The 21,742-nt window shown below is 46.1% G+C and overlaps 1 protein-coding gene across 1 annotated transcript in view; it reads left to right on the top strand.

Moving 5' to 3' along the window:
• GARNL3 (GTPase activating Rap/RanGAP domain-like 3) overlaps positions 1-21,742 on the top strand; it is a 74,802-nt gene that overhangs the window by 52,590 nt on the left and 470 nt on the right. Inside the window, exons 20-25 of the mRNA XM_012639857.1 lie at positions 3,226-3,292; positions 14,352-14,459; positions 15,874-15,992; positions 17,983-18,121; positions 18,903-19,118; positions 20,393-20,519. Of these exons, the coding sequence (XP_012495311.1) occupies positions 3,226-3,292; positions 14,352-14,459; positions 15,874-15,992; positions 17,983-18,121; positions 18,903-19,118; positions 20,393-20,519 (776 nt within the window). The remainder of the gene's footprint in view (positions 1-3,225; positions 3,293-14,351; positions 14,460-15,873; positions 15,993-17,982; positions 18,122-18,902; positions 19,119-20,392; positions 20,520-21,742) is intronic.

Genomic DNA, 21,742 nt, shown 5'->3' with positions numbered 1-21,742 from the left:
GACTCCAGCCAGGATCCTCTCCCAGGGAGGAGACAGGCACCCACATCAAAGCCTGAAGCAGGTCTCCCTGCCGAGTGGTAACGGGTCTGAACACGGTGCTGTGGGGTGCCCCGGGGGAGTGGTTAAGTCCAGTCTGGTCTTCTGTCCCTAAATCCTGACCCTGGGGCTGGAGCTGCCACTGTGTGTCCTGCAGCCTGACTGTGAACACTGCTGCTTCGTGTGCCTGTCAGCACAGCCCTGAAACCCCCAGTAGACTGACTTGATGCCAGGTACTGCCCTGGTGTCACTGTGCACAGACCTGGTCTAGAAGGCTGCCTGAACTTCCTCCACGCTTGTCACCACCATGTCCCTCTCCCACCCCACCCCAGATACACACAGGCCTCATCTCTGAACCAAAGGGCTACCTTTCTCACTACAGTTAACCCTCCCATAATTACAATAAGCACAGCCACCAGGCCCTGTGTCAGAGCATGTCGTAAGCATTGCATCTCAGAATAGTCCCAATAATCTGTGAGGGAGGTCTGCTTCATTTCTCCAATTTTACATAAAAAGAAACTGAGACTCAGGAAGGAGGAGTCACTTATTTTACCCCAGACCACCCAGCTAGTAAGTGGCAGAAGCAGACTGGAGCCCCGGCTGGCTGGCTCCAGAGACCATGCCCTTAAACCCAGCACACTGTTGCTTCCACAGCCAGCGGGGGAGGCAGGCCGGGCCACAGAGCGCGTAGCCCTCGGCTCCTGTCCTCGAGAAGCTCGCAGACTGGCAGAGCAGACACACTCATCCTGCTGCAGCATGAAGCTTCTGGCTGAGGCAGTGAAACAAACTGACCCAGACAGGGACACAGAGGAGGAGGTGATTCTGAGCCAAGGGGTGGGGCCAGGAAGGGGCCCTGCAGGGGTCAGAGAGGACTCGGGGACGTCCCGCATGTTACGTGCCCATTGGTGCTGGCTCCATGGCTAAGCAATAATGTCAGCTAACACTTTCTGAGCAGTTAGCGAGTTCTAGGCCCCACAAGGGTAGTTACTCTCATCTCCCATTTTACAAATGAAGAGACTGAGGTTCTGAGAGGGGAGCAGCGGGCTTATGTGTGCACGCTCTGAAGTGACAGAGCTGGGATTTCATTAATTCAGTCATTCGTCTGGTGTGTTTATTCTGCCCCTGCCACCTGCCAGGCCCTGATCTCGGCACTGAGGGGACAGCACTGAATGGCACACATGGCTGTGTCACAAGCCTAGTGTTCTAGTGGGGAGGGAGCGGCAGGAACAGACAGGTAAGTGCACACCAGGTGGCGGCGCAGGCTACACAGAGACCCTCAAGTATGAGGGCATGACACAGGGCGAGTCTTTCTGATCCCAGAGCCAGAGCTTGTGGCCACTGGTCCTCGCTGTCCCATTCCCTCCAGGGCTCCCACAACTCTTGACTGTGGCATTTGCCCCATTATACCTTGTTTTAGGTACTTGCATCCTTTTCTGATTTTTTTTTTTTTTTTGAGGGGTGGAACCTTACCTTATCCTTTTCTGCATCCTAATGGCACCTAGTACAGTGACAGCTAGTGACATATGGGAGGGGCGGGGTTGCCTCGGAAGGGCCACAGGGGCCCAGGCAGCAGCCCTGGATAAGGGTGGCCAGTTGGAGACTTAGCACAGTGAGGAGAACGTTTAGAGGCAAAGGCACATTCTGGGGATGACAGGAAGAGGAGACAGGGCCTGAGGGAAGAGCACAGGGTGGACCTGGGGCAGGGCTGGGGGAGGCGAGCCAGTAGGAGGCCCTGGCACGGTGTCCTGGGGATGCAAAAAGGACACCCGAGAGATCCTGTGAGGAGGAGGATGCTGGACTTGGGTGAGAGTATGGAGCCCCTGAGACTTTGGGGATAGTTTAGAAAGAAGAAGGTTTACAAGGGAGAACAGCTTTTACTGAGTCCTGGTTATATGCCAGGCCCAACCTAAAATCTCTGCTTTGTCTCATTGAATTCCATTTACTGTCCAGCAAGGGCACTGTCATCATGCCAGATTCTCAGACAAAGACCAGGGCCAGAGGCTAAGCATTTGCCACGCACCACAGAGGCCGCGAGCAGCTCAGGCAGGGCTTGACCTTGGGTCTGTGTGCCCAGCCTGTGCCCCTTCCCACCCCACTGCCTCTGGCTGTCAGTGACGGGATGTGGAATGATGCCCCCTCCCGGGACAAGAGACGTAGATTAGGGGCTGGAGCTCTGGGGAGAGTATGCGCCTGGGCTTATAGATTTGGGGGTTTTGAGCACAAAGCAAAATTTGGAGCATTAAAGTAGGCATTTTTCTAGTGAGAGAAGAGCCAAGAAATGGAAGAATAATCTGACAGGGAGAAGGACAGGAGGTAAGGGACATCACCTGGCAGAGTCTCGGGGGCAGGCAGAGAGGTGAGCTCTTGGGGCCTCCAGCAGGGCGAGGGTGGCTTCCCCAGATGCTTGGGAGACTCTCGGGGCTGGGACACAAGTAAAGAATTGGAAAGAGCAGGAGCTCTTAGAGGGTCGGAGTTTTGAAAATCAGGGAGGACCAAGGATGTCATCAGATCAAGTGCCCTCTCCCAGACGCAAAACCCATGGTTCCAAGAGGTCACAGAGCTAGCTAGGCCTTCTGACACTCCTCCTCTTTGTGCCATGCTGCCTTCTTTAAATGCAGGACAGAGAAAGAGCAGAAGTGGGGACATGCTGTTGGTGATTTTAAGGCTCAAAGACTTGACTAGCTGGAGGCATGAGAGGGCTAAGGTAAGAAGAGAATAGCGCCACGGTTCAGATCGCAGCTGTGCTGCTTACCAGCTGAGGGGCTTCTCTGAGCCTCACTTTTGTCATCTGTAAAATGGGAATAATACCGTCTACATTCCGGGGTTAGTGTGAGAGTGAAATGAATAACCCACGTGAACATGCTTGAGAACCAGAGCACACCGTGTAAACCTGAGGTATTTTAATAGAGAGAATAGAGGTGCTGGATATGGAGCTTCTCAGAGAGTATGAAAAGATGAGGAGAAAGTCCCGGTGGAGAAAGAAAAGAGAGATTTTCTTCTTTCATACCTACGGTATGTTATAATCGTGGCCCCCGACACGGCTGTATGGGTGCTGGTGAGGTAGACGTGACCCCACGCCCCTGCGATTGTGGAGCACCAAGGGCCGCCGCAAATGCTCACAACTTGAGAAAGTCTTTTCGCAGCGCCGTCATCCAGCCTGTGCACTACCATTGCCTGTTACCATTGCAGGTTAATTTTGTTGCAGCTATTGATGTGTACGAAGATGGAGAAGCTGGTCTGCTACTGTGTTACAACTGTAAGTTAAGTTTGTGTTTTTATTTTTATTTGCTAAAATAAACTATTCTTTTTCTGGGTAATTTAAAGGGACTTATCCTTAGATTTACCCGGTGTATCATTCCTGGGTTCATAATTGCACTCCAGCGAGCATCTAAAAAATACCTCCCTGCTTGGATCTCCCACTATGCCCCAGGCCTCTTGGCGACACAGCACAAGAGCTGCCGCCTGTGGCGCTATCTCCAGGATGCAACAGTGATGACAGCAGCTTCCCATTAAGGGATCCTTACCATGTGCCATGTGCTGTGCTTGGTATGTCTCATTTAATTCTCACGGACACCTGCAGCAGGCTCTGTTATTAAACTCGGTTTAGAGATGAGGCAACCGAGGCCTACAGAGGTGAACTACCTCCCTCAAGGTCCACAGCTACTAAGCAGCGTGGCAGCGTTTGCATCTGATACTCTCTTGACTCCAGCACCCACAAATTTAACCACCGCTGTTACTATTCTCCTTTCTGTAATTTCTCACGAAATCAGCCTCAGCCTCACATATCAGCCCTAGTTGGGCTAGTTTGGGCTAGGAGGCAGGGCAGGTGGGCAGACCAAAGGTATCAAAATGGGGTCTTTAAGGATTTTCAGCATTTCAAAAGCTAATACTATGCTTCAATAAAAAGTACTTTTTTAAGGCTAAAAAAGTAAGATATTTTCCTGGATATGTCTTCCCAGTCCAACTAAGACATAAAACATATTTTTCAGCATAGAATTTTACCAATTTAGAGTGGTGATACTGGACCAGATATTCTAATTAATCTTTGATTAATAAATACAGGAAAGCTCATTATCAGGAGAGAAATTTGTTTGGTAAAACATCATCTTTCAAAATTCAAGGTTGATCGAGAGCCTCTTCGACAATAAGTTGCTCTCTTTGGGGATATTTTACTCACAGAGCCGCCAGCCCTCAGAACGATGGGTCTGTAATAGCCACGTGATGAGAAGGACCCCCTTACAAGGAGGCAGGAACAGGCCACTGCTGCCGCTGCTGCCCACTATCCCCAAGTTTACAGGGATAGGGGAGAGTTGGGGAGAGAGGCTACTTGGGGAAGTCATGTCGATAAGATGTTCATCTCTTTCAAGTGTGGTCTTTTTACTCATTGAAAATATCTATGAGAAAAACTTGTGGCAGAATGTTTTAAAACCTGGATTTTTTTTTTTTTTTTTTTTTTGTCCTTAACTGCTTGAAAGGATGGGAAAGCTTGTGGGTGGGAGAGAAGTTAAGAACAGAAAGATAGAGCACATTTTTAGAAGGGGAGAATCCATCCCAAACACAAAAGGAGCATGACTACAAGTGTGGGTGCCACTGGCTCTGTACCAAACTTGCAGTGTGCTGACTGGAACAAGGTGCATTGCTCTCTCGTCCCTGATGCACCAGATAAGCTTCCGTCAGCCTCTCGGTCTCACGGGGTCCTTCTGTAGAAGTCCATTTCCCATGGCTTTGCTCAGGCCCTGGCTTCAGGCTCTGATTCCATCTGGATTGGTGCGTGTGTGTTTTTGTAGATCCACCGCATCCGAAGGTAACTCTGTGTCTTTAGATCCCAAGGTCAAGGCCTTGGCAGTCTCAGAGGTTCCTGGAGCCTCAGTCGTCCCAAACCTTGCCACTTCCTCCCATTTCTTTGGGTTAGGAATCTGGCTTTTGTTTTCTATCTTCCTTTTTCCCAGCAGGTTGGCAGGTACCTGGTGAACAACCCCAAGAGAAGCAGTGCACCCAGATACGTGCATAACTCATTGCCCCTCACACACGCCACACACGGCATTTGCCTGTTTTCTCCCATGTTCTTGTCTGGGGCACAGACGCCTGCACAGTAAAGGCCCTTTCAACAGGTGCTGCGGAATGGTTTTGCTTCCCGCCAAAATTTGAAGCTGATATTTATCATTGAATTCAGTTTCTTTTTATTAAAAAACAAAACGAAATTTCAAATAACTTTATAAACTCAGAGTTTTATATAGGAGAAATTTTTGTGTCAGATATGTTAAAGGTGAACATATTTTATAATGGAGATTGTATGTAACTTCCAGTTACATGTTATTTGAGAAAAAATATATTCACAAGATAAACTTTAGAGGAAAAAATAGTGTAAAGAGTTCAATATGTTGGTATTTTTTAAAAATTAATCTCTATTTTGAATACCAGGGTCAGTCATTAACTGCTTAAAAAGAGAAAGCAAAGAAAACTTGGCTGTGACCTCAGCATCCGGTGATCATTCACCTTTAAAGCAAATAGTATATTTCAGTGCTAAGGGTGAACTCTTATGTTCATTATGTTTATAATGCTTTAAAGATAATCACACAAGGAAAACTAGAACAGCTCACGTAAGTACCCCTTGGTTTTGATTTGATCATATTTAACCTACTAAGAATTAACTTCCCAGATGAGTAAGAATACAGGCCGGGCACAGTGGCTCACGCCTGTAATCCTAGCACTGTGGGAGGCCGAGGCGGGCGGATTGTTTGAGCTCAGGAGTTCAAGACCAGCCTGAGCAAGAGTGAGATCCCATCTTCTACTATAAATAGAAAGAAATTAGCCAAACAACTAAAAATATATAAAATTAGCCGGGCATGGTGGTACATACCTGTAGTCCCAGCTGCCCAGGGGGCTGAGGCAGGAGGATCACTTAAGCCCAGGAGTTGGAGGTTGCTGTAAGCTAGGCTGACACCACAGCACTCTAGCCCGGGCAACAGAGCGAGACTCTGTCTTCAAAAAAAAAAAAGAATACAAAACCTGCTTCTCACGACTGTTGTGAGAATTAAAGAGGAAGCTAGGCACTAGTTCTTGCCCCAGTGAGCTTACAGTCTTACAGTTAGTACAAAGAATTTATTAGTTACAATTGTGATAAGAATTACAAAGGAGGGCTGGGCAAGGTGGCTCACACCTGTAATCCTAGCACTTTGGGAGGCCAAGGCAGGAGGATCTCTTGAGCCCAGGAATTCAAGAACAGCCTGGGCAATAGTAAGACCCTGTGTCTATGAAAAATAAAAAATGAAAATAACTAGCCAGGCATGGTGGTGCTTGCCTATAGTCCTAGCTGCTCAGGAGGCTTAGACAGGAGGATTGCTTGAGCCCAGGAATTCAAGACCAGCCTGGGCAACATAGCGAGAGCCCATCTGTATAAAAATAAATAAATACCTGTAAAGCCCAAAACACTGCCTGGCACAGCAAGGTTTTGTTTTTCCTCCTTTTATTCCAGAATCATCAGTATTAATGCTGAACTCAGTTTTTTAACCTCCATAGACTTTTTTACATGCAGGAAGGGATTTTTCTTCAGAGAAATTTAGTTTAAAATTAGAAATAGTAATTTTCACCCTTGTTCTCCACCAGCTGGATGGAGAAAATGGAAGGAGTGATGGTCATAAACTCTGAGCTCCTTCCTATGCAGCGACTTTCTTAAAATTCTCCCCTCAACCCAGTCCCCCCATTCAAGTGGTCCTTTTTAACCACAGTGGGTGACCTTCTATGTGCCAGGCATGCTTTAGGCTTTAGGGATACAGTAGTGAGGGGCACAGAGAGGGACTGCAGAGAGCTCACGGTCTGGGGGAGAGCCAGGCAGGGACACCAGCTCATTGAGTGTGAACGTGCTTCACAGCTTGGGGGCTCAAGAAGCATGCATCACTGACTTTCTAAGTCCATTAAGTCTAATCCTTGGGGCCAGGCATGGTGGCTCACACCTGTAATCCTAGCACTCTGGGAGGCCGAGGCGGGAGGATTGTTTGAGCTCAGGAGGTTCAAGACCAGCCTAAACAAGAGCGATTCAAGACCAGCGTAAACAAGAGCGAGATCCCATCTCTACTAAAATAGAAAAAATTAGCTGGATGTGGTAGCGCATACCTGTAGTCCCAGCTACTTGGGAGGCTGAGGCAGGAGGATCACTTGAGCCCAGGAGTTTGAGGTTGCTGTGAGCTAGGCTGATGCCACAGCACTCTAGCCCTGGCAACAGAGTAAGACTATGTCTCCAAAAAAAAAAAATGTCTAATCCTCAGCCTCTCATCAGATGCAAAGACCAATGTTAGTTATTGGGAGGAAGAACCCTCTGCTTCTCTAGGGTCCCACTGGAGTTCTTGGGGCTTACTCAGTTAGAAATCATAGGAGCAGGGCACTGAACTGCAGTCTGGGCCACCTCCAAAATGCCACACCTGCATGACCCACCTCTAGGGTACACAGCCCCACTCCCCAAGCTGGGCTCAGGCTGGGCGTGGCCGCCCTAGGGACAAACAGCTATCTCCTGCCCATCCAGGATGCTCTGTTCTCGGGCACTCAGGTCGCCTCCTACTCAGACCCACCAGTCCTAACCCATCAGCAGTTTGTCTCCCCTGGTAGGAGTTGGGGTGGGACAAGGGAGTGACGAGGAGATGTGTGTTGGGACCTTTCAAAACACGATACTGCCCTCCCCTTCCTAAGTGGGATGGGGGAAGAAGGTGTCCATTCATTCCACAGATACTTACTGAGCACCTACGTGCCTAGGGGTTGCAGCAGTGAATAAAATATACACAAGTCCCTGCCCTCAGGGAGTTTACACAAGGGGGCAGCTGGGACAAATAATAGGATAAATAAGAAAAATATCTAGTATGTTAAATGGTGATAAGTGCTAAGCGGAAATAAAACAGGGAAAAGGGATGAGGTTGGCAGGAGTGGGGAGTGTGCGTTGTGCTTTAGATAAGGCGGAAAGGAAGATGTCTACACTCCACGGGTTGAGGATGCTGGGCAAAAACAACAGCCAGGGTAAAGACCTTGCGGCAGGAACATTCTGGCCTGGGCCAGATGACCCTGAGGTGACCAGGGAAGCTGCAGTAGAGTACACAAGGGTGGCAAAGAGGGCTTTTGGTGAGCCTTTACTCTGGTGAGCACATGGAGGATTTGAGCAGAGAGGCGACATGATCTGACCTGGGTTTGAGAGGAGGCCCCCGGCTGCCACATGGACAATTCACTGGGGGTCAAGGGCAGGGAGGCAACTGTGCTCATCTGATGAGTGAGGACAGTGGCCTTGACCTGAACGACAGCAGTGCAGTGGAGGTGCTGTCAGATCCCAGACAGATTTCAAGTGTAAGAACCAAGCTTTAATGCTCCTTCCTCAAATCCACAGCCTCTGCTGGCTTCAGCTTCCCAGCAGCCAGCACTGGCCTTCCTCAGCGACACGATATTTTTGTGCAACTTTCCTGTTTACACTACCTCTTTCTTGTTAAATGGTGTTAAATAATTTTTTAAAAAGGACCAAGATAATTTGCTGACGAATCAAATGAGGGATGTGAGAGGAAGAAGAAAAAAAATGGAAAAAAAGAAAGACTTTGCAGTTTGGGGCACAAGCAGCTGGAAGAGTGGAGGTCATGGTTTCCTGAGATGGGGGAGCTTTGCCAAGACCAAGTTTGGGAAAAAGATCAAGAGTCCAGCTTGGACAGGTCCTCAGAGTTCAGGGAAGACCTCTGGCTGGAGATGCCCATTTGGGAATCATCAGCATGTAAGTGACGTTTAAAGTCAGGAGACTTGGGAAAAAGACCTGAAGCCTGGCCACCTTTAAGGGACCTAAAAGTGGAATTTTGGCCTAGGTAACCGTGCCGAGAGTGGTTCGAGATTCTCCCTGGACTTGCCATTATCCCTGGAGTGGCCACTGCATACATCCACAAGTTCACTAACAGTGGCAAGGAAAAAAGGGTTGCCCATTATTTATGTCATTGGAATTTGATGGAAAGAGACAGGCGCATCTCTGGAGTTAATCGTTACTATGTGTCAAAGGGTTTGGAGAACATTGATTAAAGCAGCATTTTCCTGATTGATGAAAAAATAACTCAGTAATGGTCATCTACTCCTGCTAGAAGGTTATACAGTGTGTTACGTAGCATGCAGTGTGTTATATAGTGCTTAATGAAAAGAAAAAAATAGGAAGGCTTGACAAGAGCAGGAGTCTCTGGGAAGCAGTGGGATGAGAGCCTGCCCTCAAAGGTCGCAGGAGAGAGGCAGAAGAGGAAACAGAAACCCGAAGCACAGACAAGTCGTTCAGAGAATTTTGCTTTATGGGAAAAAAAGAGAGGAAACATTTGGTAGCTGCGGGAAGAGCAGGCAGAGGATTTTTGTTTTCTAAAGGGTAGAATAGACTGTGTGTGAGTGAGGCCATCTGGGACGCCTCAGTAGGGGAGGGAGATGCTGGAGCAAGTTCCTGAGTTGGTGGGAGCCAATGGGACAGAGTAGTAAGAGGAAGGCCCGGCCATCCGCAGAGCATTGGAGCAACAGGCCAGCCAGGACAGGAGGGCTGCGGCCATGGCCTCCAGGGCATCCTCTCCTGAGCGTCTGTTCTCTCAGGAGGCAAGGTCTTCAGCTGAGAGTGAGGATACTTTTCTCCCTGCTGACTCTGTTCAATTAACAATCGGAAGATGGTTAGATAGCTGTTGTACAAGGCACAGCGGTCACATAGAGGAGCCCTTAAGCTCCAAACAAGGTTTGACAGGGTAGGACAGGCGCTTGTTCCTGGAGCTTCGGGAGGGGAGGCTGTGGCTGCTGTCGCCGCTGCCATTCCTGCCCCACTTGCCTTGATCCGCACCTCTGGCCTCCATGCTTCTCTCACAGAAGTGGGAGACACTAAGAGTTTAAATAAAGAGCACTTATACTGCACGGGATGTCGTTGGGAGTTTGCTGCCCAGAGAGAACAGAACAAGGAAGCCAGACTGCATGAAAAGAGAAGAAGGGGACAGTCCCCTTCACTGAACCAGGAGCATGTAGTATAAAAAGAGATTTTACATATCAGGAAGATAAAGGCATGAGCACCCATTAAAAAATGGGCAAAGGGCCAGGCATTGTGGCTAACACAGGTAATCCCAGCACTTTGGGAGGCCAAGGTGGGAAGATCACTTGAGGCCAGGAGTTTAAGACCAGCCTGAGCAACACACTGAGACCCCATCTCTAAAAAAAATAAAAATTGGCCAGGTGTGGTGGTTTGCGCCTGTAGTCCCAGCTACTGGGGAGGCTGAAGTGGGAGAACTGCTTGAGTCCAGGAGTTTGAGGTTGCAATGAGCTATGAGGAGGCCACTGTACTTCAGCCTGGGCTACAGAGCAAGACCCTATCTCTAAAACATAAAAAACTTAAAAAACAATGGGTGAAGGATATGAGCAAATAATTCACAAAAGAGGAAATACAATTACCCAATAAATATTGTTAAAAGATAAACTTCAGCAGATTAAAAATTGTAAAGAGTTTATTTGAGCAAATAGCAATTCATGAATCAGGCAGCTCCAAACCCAAGGGGCATGAGGGAAAAGCTTTAGAGGGGAAATTTGGAAGGAAAGCAAAGCAAATATTTAATTGGCTAAAGTGGAGCAGAGCCTTACTGGATCATTCCAGTGGAAAGTACCTGGTTAGAAGTTAGTTGGTGGTTTCTGATTGGCTCCTTTTAGGCTGAGCATAGTGGCTCACACCTACAATCCCAGAACTTTGGAAAGCTGATGCAGGGAGGATCACTTGAGCCACGAGTTAGAGGCCGCAGTGAGCTATGATTGTGCCACTACACTCCAACCTGGGCAACGGAGCAAGACCATGTCTCTTAGAAACAAAAAACAAAAGGATATGACCTTTGACATTGAGTTGGGGTTTCAGTTCGCTTACGTAGAAACCCAGGGCAGGATGTGAGGGCAATCTGGCTGCGACATCTGTCACCTCATTGATCACCAGGGTTGATTTGGCTGATCTGGCTGGGTAGGCGGGTGTCGCCTTCCTCCCTCACTGCTCCATGTGCGTCCCTCCCGAAGCTGCACGCTTGGTCAAAGAGAACAGCCTTCCCCGATAGAGGAGCACCGTTCTTTGGTCAAGGATATATAAGTAGCTGCGCTTCCCTGCTAGAACCTCCAAACAAGCTCTCAGAAACCCAGGGTACCATGGCCATCTCAGTCTAATGGCCTCCCAATTAATTATTTTAACAACATAAAAAAAAAACTGTGCCTTACTGAGAATTTTAATATACAAATTACCATGGAAGTGATTTGGTCTGTGAGAGTGGCAGAGTCACAGATTCAGGCACCCTCTGCACTGCCAGAGGTGGTCTAGATGGTCTAGATGGTCCCCTTCTGGGGAAGAACCTGGCAGGATGTGATTTTAAATTGTTACAGCCTGTCTACTCACAGGCAATTATTTTAAGAAAAAATCAGCAAACTAAATAATGAATGACTGGTTGTCTGTTACAGCATCATTTATAAAGCAGAAAGCTTGGAAACAAACTAAATGGAAACCGGTAACTACACTTGGTTACATTCAAATACTGAAATACCATTCAACAATTTAAACACTCATGTTCTTAAAAAATATATAGAAGAAAATATACACTGTAGTGAAAAAAGTGAATTATTTTTTAAAGTTCAATTCTGCTTTTCCTTATAACATTTTCGCTGGGGGTGGGGGGTTGTTTTGTTTTTTAAGACAGAGTCTCATTCTGTTGCCCAGGCTAGAATGCCATGGCATCATCATAGCTCATTGTAACCTCCAACTCCTGGGCTCAAGCTATTCTCCTGCCTCAGCCTCCCGAGTAGCTGGGACTACAGGCGTGCACCACAATGCCTGGCTAATTTTTGTATATATTTTTAATTGTCCAGCTAATTTGTTTCTATTTTGAGTAGAGACAGGGTCTTGCTCTTGCTCAGGCTGGTCTCGAACTCTTGACCTCAAGTGATCCTCCCACCTCAGCCTCCCATAGTGCTGGGATTACAGCTGTGAGCCACCATACCCAGCCTATAACATTTCATTTATTTTTTATTCATTCTTAATAAATTACTTGAAAGAGAAATACCAAAATGTTATCAGTGCTTCTCTCTGGGACATAGGGTTGCAAATAATTTTTTATTTTCTTCTTTGTGTTTTTCTTTGCTCCTCAAATTTTCTACAATAACGAAACACAGGAAAAAATAATAAAACTCATAAGATGTTAGATATAGATGCAAATAAGTATTTAATAGTAAAAAAATTCTGAATGAAATAAAATTGTACAACTTACATATAACCCAGCAATTCCACTCCTAATCACCTCTACAGGAGAAATGACGTGTATGTCCAATAGACTCATACAGGAATGTTCACAGCAGCTTTATTCACAATAGCAAAAAATGGAAATAACCCAAATGCCCATCAAATGGTGAATAGACCAACAAAATGTGGCCTGTCCGTACAAGGGAATGTTATTCAGCCATAAGAAGGAACGAAGCACTGACACTTGGGTGAGCTTCAGAAACATTATGCTTAGTGCAAGAAACCACACACAAAAGGCCACATATTATAAGACAAAGCCACAGAGATAGAAAGTATGTTAGTGTTGTCTAGGGCTTGGGGCAGAAGTGGGGACTGACAATGGGCATGAGGTTTCTTTTTAGGGTGATGAAAATGTCCTAAAAATAGATCGTGGTGATGTACAACCCTGTAAATATGCTACAATTCATTGAATTGTACATTTAAATGGATGAATTTTATGGTCTATAAATTATCTCAATAAAGCTGTTTCTTTTTTTTTCTTTTTTTTTTTTTTTTGAGACAGAGTCTTACTCTGTTGCCCAGACTAGAGTGCTATGGCATCAGCCTAGCTCACAGCAACCTCAAACTCCGGGCTCAAGCAATCCTTTTGCCTCAGCCTCCAGAGTAGCTGGGACTACAGGCGTGCACCACCATGCCCGGCTAATTTTTTCTATATATAGTTTTAGTTGTTCAACTAATTTCTTTCTATTTTTAGTAGAGACAGGGTCTCACTCTTGCTCAGGTTGGTTTCAAACTCCTGAGCTCAAGCTATCCTCACGCCTCGGCCTCTGAGAAAGCTGTTTCTTAAAATAATTAAAAAATAAAATTGGTTCCATGATTTTTCACATAATGAATATACTAAGGCAACCAAGACCCAATGGTAACAAAACTCTATGACTCTATTTATATCTATAAATTCATCATGTTGCGAAGTATATCATATTTTGTTCTTTTTTTTTTCTTTTTTTGGAAATTAAAATGTGATTCTAAAATGTAGGTGGGGATATATGTGACCTAAAACTCATTAGCAGAATCCAAGCTGTTGGTCTTGTGTGGCCCCAGCCATTATCTCTTCTCAAAGGTAATGCTACCATCTTTCCCTATACTCCCGTGGATCGTTTTGAACTTTTAAGCAAATGGAATTATATACTACACACTCATATATCTAGCTGTTTTTTTCCTCAATATTATGTCTTTGAGTCATCCCTGTTGTGTGTGGCAATAGTAAACATTCAGATGTTTATTAACATCCAGTCCTTGTGATGTTAATAAAAATTCAGTCTTCATTGAAAAAAAATTGTATAGCTAAAACTCGATGGGTTTCTGTAATAAAAAGGGCCTTCATTTCTGCATGGACTTTCTCACTCTAAGAGGATCTGAACCGTAAGGACTTATAAACGTAAGAGCTTCGGGCAGGCCAGGAACAGGGTAACTGAATTATCCTGGTCTTAATCTAGTGCTGGTTCAAGTTCACCAGGGGGATACGGGCATATTGCTTCAAGTTTTCATAGTCAGATAGATATTGGGGTGAGTATATGACTCCCACCACCCTTGTCCTGAATGAGGCTCAGAGTATGGTCCGCCTTGCAGGAGGGCGTCCTCCTGTGGCATAGGCAGGCAGCACACAGGCTCAGCAATTAAGCAGGGCTGCATTCAAATCCTGCCTCCCCCACCCAGTACTCTTGACACTTTGGACAAACTATTTCACCTCTCCTAGCCTCAATTTTCTCATCTGTAAAATCAATGTAATAATAACATCTTTGTAAAGTTCTACAGATTAAATGAGATAATAGTTTTAAAGCTCAGTGCCTGGCACATAGTAAATTCTCCCCAAATGGCAGCTATTATTATTAGTAGCAGTAATGCTATTCTGGCTCCGAATGCTTCAGGACCCTAGGTATTAATATCTAGCATCATGGCAACATTCATACTGGCTATTTATAAAGAACTAACAGATAGGCTACTATTCTTGTTGCCGGTTTTTCATTTCTTTAATTACAGTGATCTAAGTGTTGTCTCTAACAAAAGTGAGTTGCTGTTGTTTTCATTGCAGACAGTTGCATCTATAAAAAGGTTTGCCCATTTAATGGTGGCTCTTTTTTGGTTCAACCCTCTGCGTCAGATTTCCAGTTCTGTTGGAACCAGGCTCCTTATGCAATTGGTAAGAAAACCTTTATCATAAGACTTTCCCCCTCCGTAGCTACGTCTAAAGTGTTCAATCCTGTGTAGGCAACTCACAGGCTTACTGCAAATTTGCCACCAATTGTGTGAGTGTGGTTAGTACTCAAAGTGTTCTTTTTCTTTTTAATTTTTTTTTTCTTTTGTTCCCCTTTTGGGACTATCATGTTCTCTTCCTCCTCATTCTTCTCAGTGTGAGCATGTGTGCATTTGAAGGCCATTAAATATCATTTTTCAGTACTTGGCTATCTTTCAGCACCTCATGTCATTTCTGGGCCTCACTTTCCTTTTTATAAAACTCAAGAGTGGGGTCTCCATCTTCAAAACACTGACTGACTCGGGGGAGAAGCGCAATGCTTTCAGCACCATTCGTATTATTTTGGAACTCAAAAGTCTAGAATCACAGAAACTCAGGTACTTGCCTGCCACTAAAATATCAGAACGTGAGTGGTGGTGCTTAGTGTTTGTGGCTCAAGATCCACAGCTGGGCATTGCCTTTGAGAGTCACATCAGAGCCAAGAATGTTCTAGTTCATACTATTTGCCTCACAGTAAAACTGTTTGTTAACACGTGCACATTGTAGAGTTTTGAGAGGCGGGCAGAGGGACCAACTCAGGATCCTGGGAGGACTGGTCAGGTTTGATGACAGATTAGATATTGTAAATGGAGAGGGAAGAGTGGAAAATGACCTCCAGGTATTGAGCCACAACACTGGAGGTGACCTCCTCACTCGGGAGGTCAAGGCTAGAGGCACGGGAAAGCCAAGAGGGCGCTGTGAGGGAGAGAACATGAAGTGGCCAGTGGAAAAGACGGAGGGGGTCACAGGGCAGTCCGGGCAGGTGCCATGCCTGGATGTCAGGTGTCCTAAAAACCATTTCAGGAAGAGGGGCTGGCCTTTAATAAATAACAAGCCCACTGACACGGGAGACACTGTGAGGGCCAGTGAGGAATAAAGTGCAGCCTCTGCCAAGATACACAGGAGGGGAGCAGAGGAGGGACCAAGAGCTGAGGACACATGGGCTGGGCCTCGAAGATTGACTAGAGGGAAAGGTTTCCAGGCACAATGGCCTGGGCCTCCAGGGAGGGTGTGTCAGGCTGTGGTCTGGACAATAAGGGGGGATGTCCTGCAGGACTTTGGCAGGTGAACCGCCAGGAGACTGGGTGGCAGGGCTTCAGTAGGGAAGACGGAGCATAGCCACTGGGGCAGGAGGTTGGCACCTGGGGGAGAGTGTCTTCGGAGTGATGGCTACCTTAGGATCAGGGGATGTACACGTGTGAAGGAAGGAGAGAAGCAGCCAGAGGAATGGGAGAGATGGAAGTTTCTGGAGAAGTGAGGACTGTGAGACAGTCCCCCACCATGCCAGTGGCTGGAAGGTGACATGCCCCTTACCTTGCAGTCTGTGCTTTCCCGTACCTCCTGGCCTTCACCACCGACTCCATGGAGATCCGCCTGGTGGTGAACGGGAACCTGGTCCACACCGCAGTCGTGCCGCAGCTGCAGCTCGTGGCCTCCAGGGTGAGTAGGATTGGGACTTCATTGCTGCTAAGAGATGCCGGGAGCCCCGTGAGAGTTCAGCTGAGCACGGAAGCTGCCTCTGTCGAGCCAGGCTGATGGTGACATGTGTCAAAATGCCAGAGTGAGATGAAAAGGCTGAAACCAGACTGATTGGTTGGGCTTCAGAACACTCCTTGGTTTTGTTAATAGAGCCATTCAGTGCTGGTGACAGCTAGGGAGCACTCAGCTGAAAGAGAAAGCCCCATAGGCGACTGGGTCCGTTATCCATGTCACTGTTGCACTGAAGGGCAGTCTAAGCCTAGAAAAGTGGAAAGTGCTTACAACAGCCCTTTCTTCTTTGCCACTCTGTCCCCAGTTTGAGTTCACATCCTATGAAACATAGCTTATTGATAATCCGTGTCTACTAACCCAGAGTTGAAGCAAACCCGAGGGATGCAGGAACAACCGTGACTCCCAAGGTGCTGTCTGTGGCTGGCACCTAATCCAGGAGGTCTTGTTCTAGGCCCCTCCCCTGAGTCAGCCCCACAAAGTCTTCCCTGGCCCTGCCAGACGGGGCTGGTCCCCCACTGCAGCCCCTGTGGCACATCCTTGATCCTGAGATTCATCACATCAGGGTGGCCGGGGGACTGCTCATTTGTCCACCTTCCCTGCTGCACTGACAATTCTGCGAGAGCAGGGCCCTGCTGTGTTATGTGCCAACACAGCACCAGTGGTGGGCTGGAAAGTGACCACCAATGCCCCGAAAACGTGCGCGCGCGCGCGCGTATGTGTGTGTGTGTGTGTGTGTGTATTATATATATATATATATATTAGCTGATTGTAAATTTTACTGATATAAAAATAGCTTACAATTTACAAATAATAAAATATGCAGTGTTCTTTATTATAAAATCCATTAGCCAGTTGGTTCTCACAAAATACTTCTGTTAATTCTTGCTGAACTCTTGTATCCGTGGCCAACCTACAGTTGCAATTCAACCATGATTTTACAGTTGGAGTTATATCTCAATCCACTTGTTCTTTTTCCAATAAGTTTATTGTCATTAAATCTGATATGTGATCTATTAAACTATTTCTCACTCTCATACAAATCATAGTCATTAAACTAAAACTTCTTTCGGCTTCTACACTAGACTAAACACACTCTAAGTTTCATCTTTATTATCAAAATTTTCTTCATGTTAAGTCTAGACAATCAAAAAAACAACAAATCAAGCTCTAATTGGTAGCATTTGCAATTTCTGTGGTATAAATAGTCCCACCACGACTGATTTCAAGCTTCCAGCGTGACACCACTGCAGGCGGAGGTGGGGAGAGATGTGCGAAACCGCCATGGTGCAGTGTTTCCCCTGCACAGCTACTGTGGATCGGTAACCTCAAGAGCAATGGTGATAGTGTCATCAAATAATTAGGAATGGTTGAATTTTGATATTTAGGGCTTTTAATATTTATTCAGGTTCGTATAATTTAATTTTTAATAATGTGTTTTATCAGCCAGCTTGCAAAATTCTTGAAAATTCACTCACATAAGTCACATCCAGCATACCACCACTGTTCTCACCAAAGCCACCACATTGTGGGTGTGCATGAGTATTTGCTGAACCGGCGAATGAACCATCCATCTCCCTGTCTCTGAATGGGCCTGACTGAACCCCTAAGGTCCTTTCCAGTTCTAACACTCCAGGTGCCTGAGATTCCTGTAAGGGAAGTGCGTGTTGTGTTTGTGTTTGCAGAAGTGTGGAATGTTGACTGTTTTCTGTTGTCAGTGTTAGATAAGGAAGAGTAGTGGGAACTGAATACTCAGGAAAAGCCTAACTATTAATATCTTTCCTCTGGAAGCTGCCAGCATCTGGTACTGCACTGCATGCTCCGAGGATGTCACAGCTGAGCCTGGAGACCAGTTGGAGGCTTTGCAGTGATGGCAGGAGGGCCAGTGGATGCAGGGCCTAGAATGCCATGCAGCTTGGTAACGCTTTCTCTTTCTATCTAGTCGGATATATACTTCACGGCAGCCGCGACTGTGCACGAGAACTCATCTGGAGGCAGCTCCAAGGGGACAAGCGCTCATAATTCTCCTCAGACACCCCCAGGCCGAGATACTCCAGTATTTCCTTCTTCCCTGGGGGAAGGTGAAGTCCAGTTTTTACTGCTTTATTAATATTTTCAATCCACTCTGATTTCTCTAGTCATTGTCAAATATCTACATATGATTATTGCCTAAAGAAGTTACTATTTAAAACCATTTTAAAAACTTGCAATCTGGATGCATTGGTTTCATTCATAAGGAACCTTGTGATAACAAAAAGAAAAAATCCCATTATAAAAAAAAATTGTTTCAGTGGGGAGAAGGGAGTTAAAGGTTACAGGGTTTCCAACTTGGCAGCAGCAGTTATTTTTCCTTCAGGGCTGTTAACAATAGTGGGTTTTTATAGCTAAAGGTATATATATAGTTATAAAGCCTAGACATTCCTCAGCACGCCTGGTCTTTCACGCTATCCAGCTTTGCCTGTGAACCCCAGAGGTCTTTGCTGTTTGCTGTGGTTACCGCATTGCTCTGAACAGAGCACTTTTCTTAACTTCTTACCACATCAGTCGTCTTTATCGCTACTGTTAAAGCACAAAGTTCCCCAAGCAGAGCAGCTTTTTGCTTTTCTTGTCTAGTCTTTTTTTTTCCCCCCTGTGCAGGTGTAATCAGTAGTGAGTGTATTCTATCTAATTTACATGTGAAAACGATGCTTTTAGGAAATTCAAAGCCATCAGGCCCCCTCATGTTAGTGCTCCCTGCGGGCCTCCCCATGGCGCATAAAAGTCTCCCTTCATGCCAACTATGTTGAGGAACGAGAAATTATTCTCTCGTAAAGAAAAAACTTTTCTTACAGTGCTAATGTTGCTTTCTAAATCATATTTCAGGTGAAATTCAGTCCAAAAATTTGTACAAGATTCCACTTAGAAATCTCGTCGGCAGAAGCATCGAGCGACCCCTGAAGTCGCCCTTAGTCTCCAAGGTCATCACCCCACCCACAGCCATTGGAGTGGGCCTCGCCGCCATTCCCGTCACGCATTCCTTGTCCCTGTCTCGCATGGAGATCAAAGAGATAGCAAGCAGGACACGCAGGGAACTGCTGGGTAAGGCTCTCCGTCTTGTGCTACCACTGTTGGTGAACCTACCAGCTGGTTTTATCTTTGGATATCAGTCGTCCTCAAAACAATGAGTTTAAAAAGAAACTTTCCCTTTAAGAAAAGATTTATAAATAAATTATAGTACATCCACACCAAGGAATACCACATAGTGTACCCACCAACAATGATGTTATCAGTCTGTATTCATTGGCATGGAAAGAGCTGCCCAAACCATGTTAAGGAGGAAGTTATAACACTGTGTCCTTTAGAAGATACCAAGGGACCAAAAAAGCCACTATGTCTAGTCTGATACAATTTTCTAAAATAAAAGTACCTATATAGGTCTGATTTCCTAGAAAACTGTCTAGAGGAATTTATATCCTGCAGGTTTCAGATAACATTTTCTATTGGTATATCGGATATGTCCCAAAGTGGAAATTGACCGTGTTTTCACAGGTGTGTGTGCAGTTCACTTATCACTTCTCCCAGCCCCTAAGGGGCAGGGCTGTGGGGACAGACGCAAAATATTGAGATTTGTGCAGCCCTTCTCTCTCAGTCAGTGTACGGGGGGAGGCCAGGCCAGAGAAACACAAAGCATCTGTTAATTTTGAAAAGGCTAGACTATTATAAAGCTTTTTGTTCAGATTTGTGGAAACGAAATGAAGAAAAATGTCAAACCAGTAAAAACTGGTTTGAAAAGTCAGATTGGGATCTGCAGGCATAAAGCTTGTGAGGACAGCTGGCCTGAGCACGCCCTGCCCTGCAGGAATGTTTCCTGACAACTCGAGAGGGGACCAGGCAGCCTGACCTGGCAGACTTTACCCTGACAAAGTCAGTTGATTTTAGAAGGTGGTGCCTTCCACTGTGTTTTTAAACATGTATTTTGAAATTTTTAACCCATCCTTCCATATCAAAGCTTGATCTGCCAACCACTGTTTTACAAACCACTGTGCTTTTGAGAACTGAACATCTGAGTTGGAGAATTATAGAGTTACCAGTGATAGCATTGTAGAAGATCTTGTCTCCTCATTAGGCTCTTTTGAGTCTTTTTATTTTATTTATTTATTTTTTGCAATGCATGTATACTTTATAATCAGAAAAAAACACCTTCTACCAACAAGAAAACCAATTATTTGAAAATATATATTCCATCATCTTTCCTCCTGACTCTAGCCCAATAATGTACTAATTCCCAAGCGAGGGCGAAAAAAGGGCATTTTCTGTCTCCATGGCAGCCCTGTCACAGTGACCCTGACTTAAAATTCTTCCCTATAATCCAGGCCTCTTGGATGAAGGTGGACCCAGGTCAGAAGGAACGCCAAAAGCCAAACCAAAAACCCGGAAGCGGTTAGAAGAAAATCAAGGAGGCCCCAAGCCAGGGGCAGTGAGGTCAACTAGTAGTGACAGGTAAAGAGGGGGGAGAGGCCCCTGCTCAGGGTGCTGGCCTGTGAGTCACAGCACTGTCTGGGAGGCCCTTTCTGCAGACTAATGATGCCATGGATGGCCCCTTTCGCCAGCCACAGTGGAGGGCCAGCAGCCAGATGCTCTCTGAGAGTTCCCGGGGAGCACAGCCCACCAGGGAGGGACATAGACAAATGGGCAACCTCACTAGTAATCAAAAAAATGCTCATTAAAATATATTAAGAGACTTTTTTCTTCATCAGGTCAACAGAAATATTTAAAAACAGAAATGCTTAGTAAGAGTGCAGGGAAACAGGGACTTTCCAGGACTGGTGGCACATACACAGTACAGCCTTTCTGGATGGCAGGTTGGCATCACTTGTCAATGCATAGTTGTCAAATCACACTTATTTGTGCCATGAGATCTCTGTTGTCCTCGGGCAACATCATGCATGCTCCTGTGTGGTGGGTAGTGGGGCATTCACATCCAAGTTCATTCATTCACTCAGCACATTCTTGGAGTACATTCTAGTGTGAAGAAACACAATAGACCTGTAAATAAGTAAGCAAATTAAGTCATTTCAAATAGTGACAAGTCCCATAAAGAAATTTAAAAGAAAATAAGTTATAGGGTGGCAGGTAGAAGGTCTGCTTTGAGAGGGGGTCAAGGGAGGCTTTCTGAGGAAGGACGTGGCATTGAGCTGAGCTTGGAACAAAAGATACAGAGCTGGGGGAACAGCCCCCTGACAGCGGGACTTGGGGGAAGGGCCCTGAAGCGGCCCAGCATGGCCAGCTAAGAGACAGAAGGAAGAGTGGACAGGCTTGAGCACAGAGAATGGAGCCAGAACGGTGTGAGAGTGAGCAGAGGCTTGGCCAGCTGGGCCTCTGTAGGCCCATGAGTATTTGTGTAATGTATGAACTCCCTGAGAAGCAGGAATCGATTTTGGTCAAACTAATCATGTAGCTCTGGAGAGAGTCCCAAGGACCTGGAGAAAACGGGGAGTTGGGGTTGCCTGGGAGACTGGAGGGGTCAGCAGGCCAGGTCCCAAACCTTGGCTGTGAGTAAGAGTTTCAGCTTCCTCTTCAGGACCTGGGCAGCCATGGGAGGGAGCATTTTAGACAGAGTGACTTTACTTGGATTTGCACTTTAGAAGGGTATTTAATAGGTAAATAATGCCTCACAAACACCTTCTATGTGTCATACACCCATCCTTTTATCCTCACAGTCA

This window comes from Propithecus coquereli, unplaced genomic scaffold (genome assembly GCF_000956105.1).
Source record: "Propithecus coquereli isolate 6110/MARCELLA unplaced genomic scaffold, Pcoq_1.0 Scaffold142, whole genome shotgun sequence".
In the NCBI taxonomy this organism is placed as follows: Eukaryota; Metazoa; Chordata; class Mammalia; order Primates; family Indriidae; genus Propithecus; species Propithecus coquereli.
This window is presented reverse-complemented; position numbering and strand designations above follow the sequence as displayed.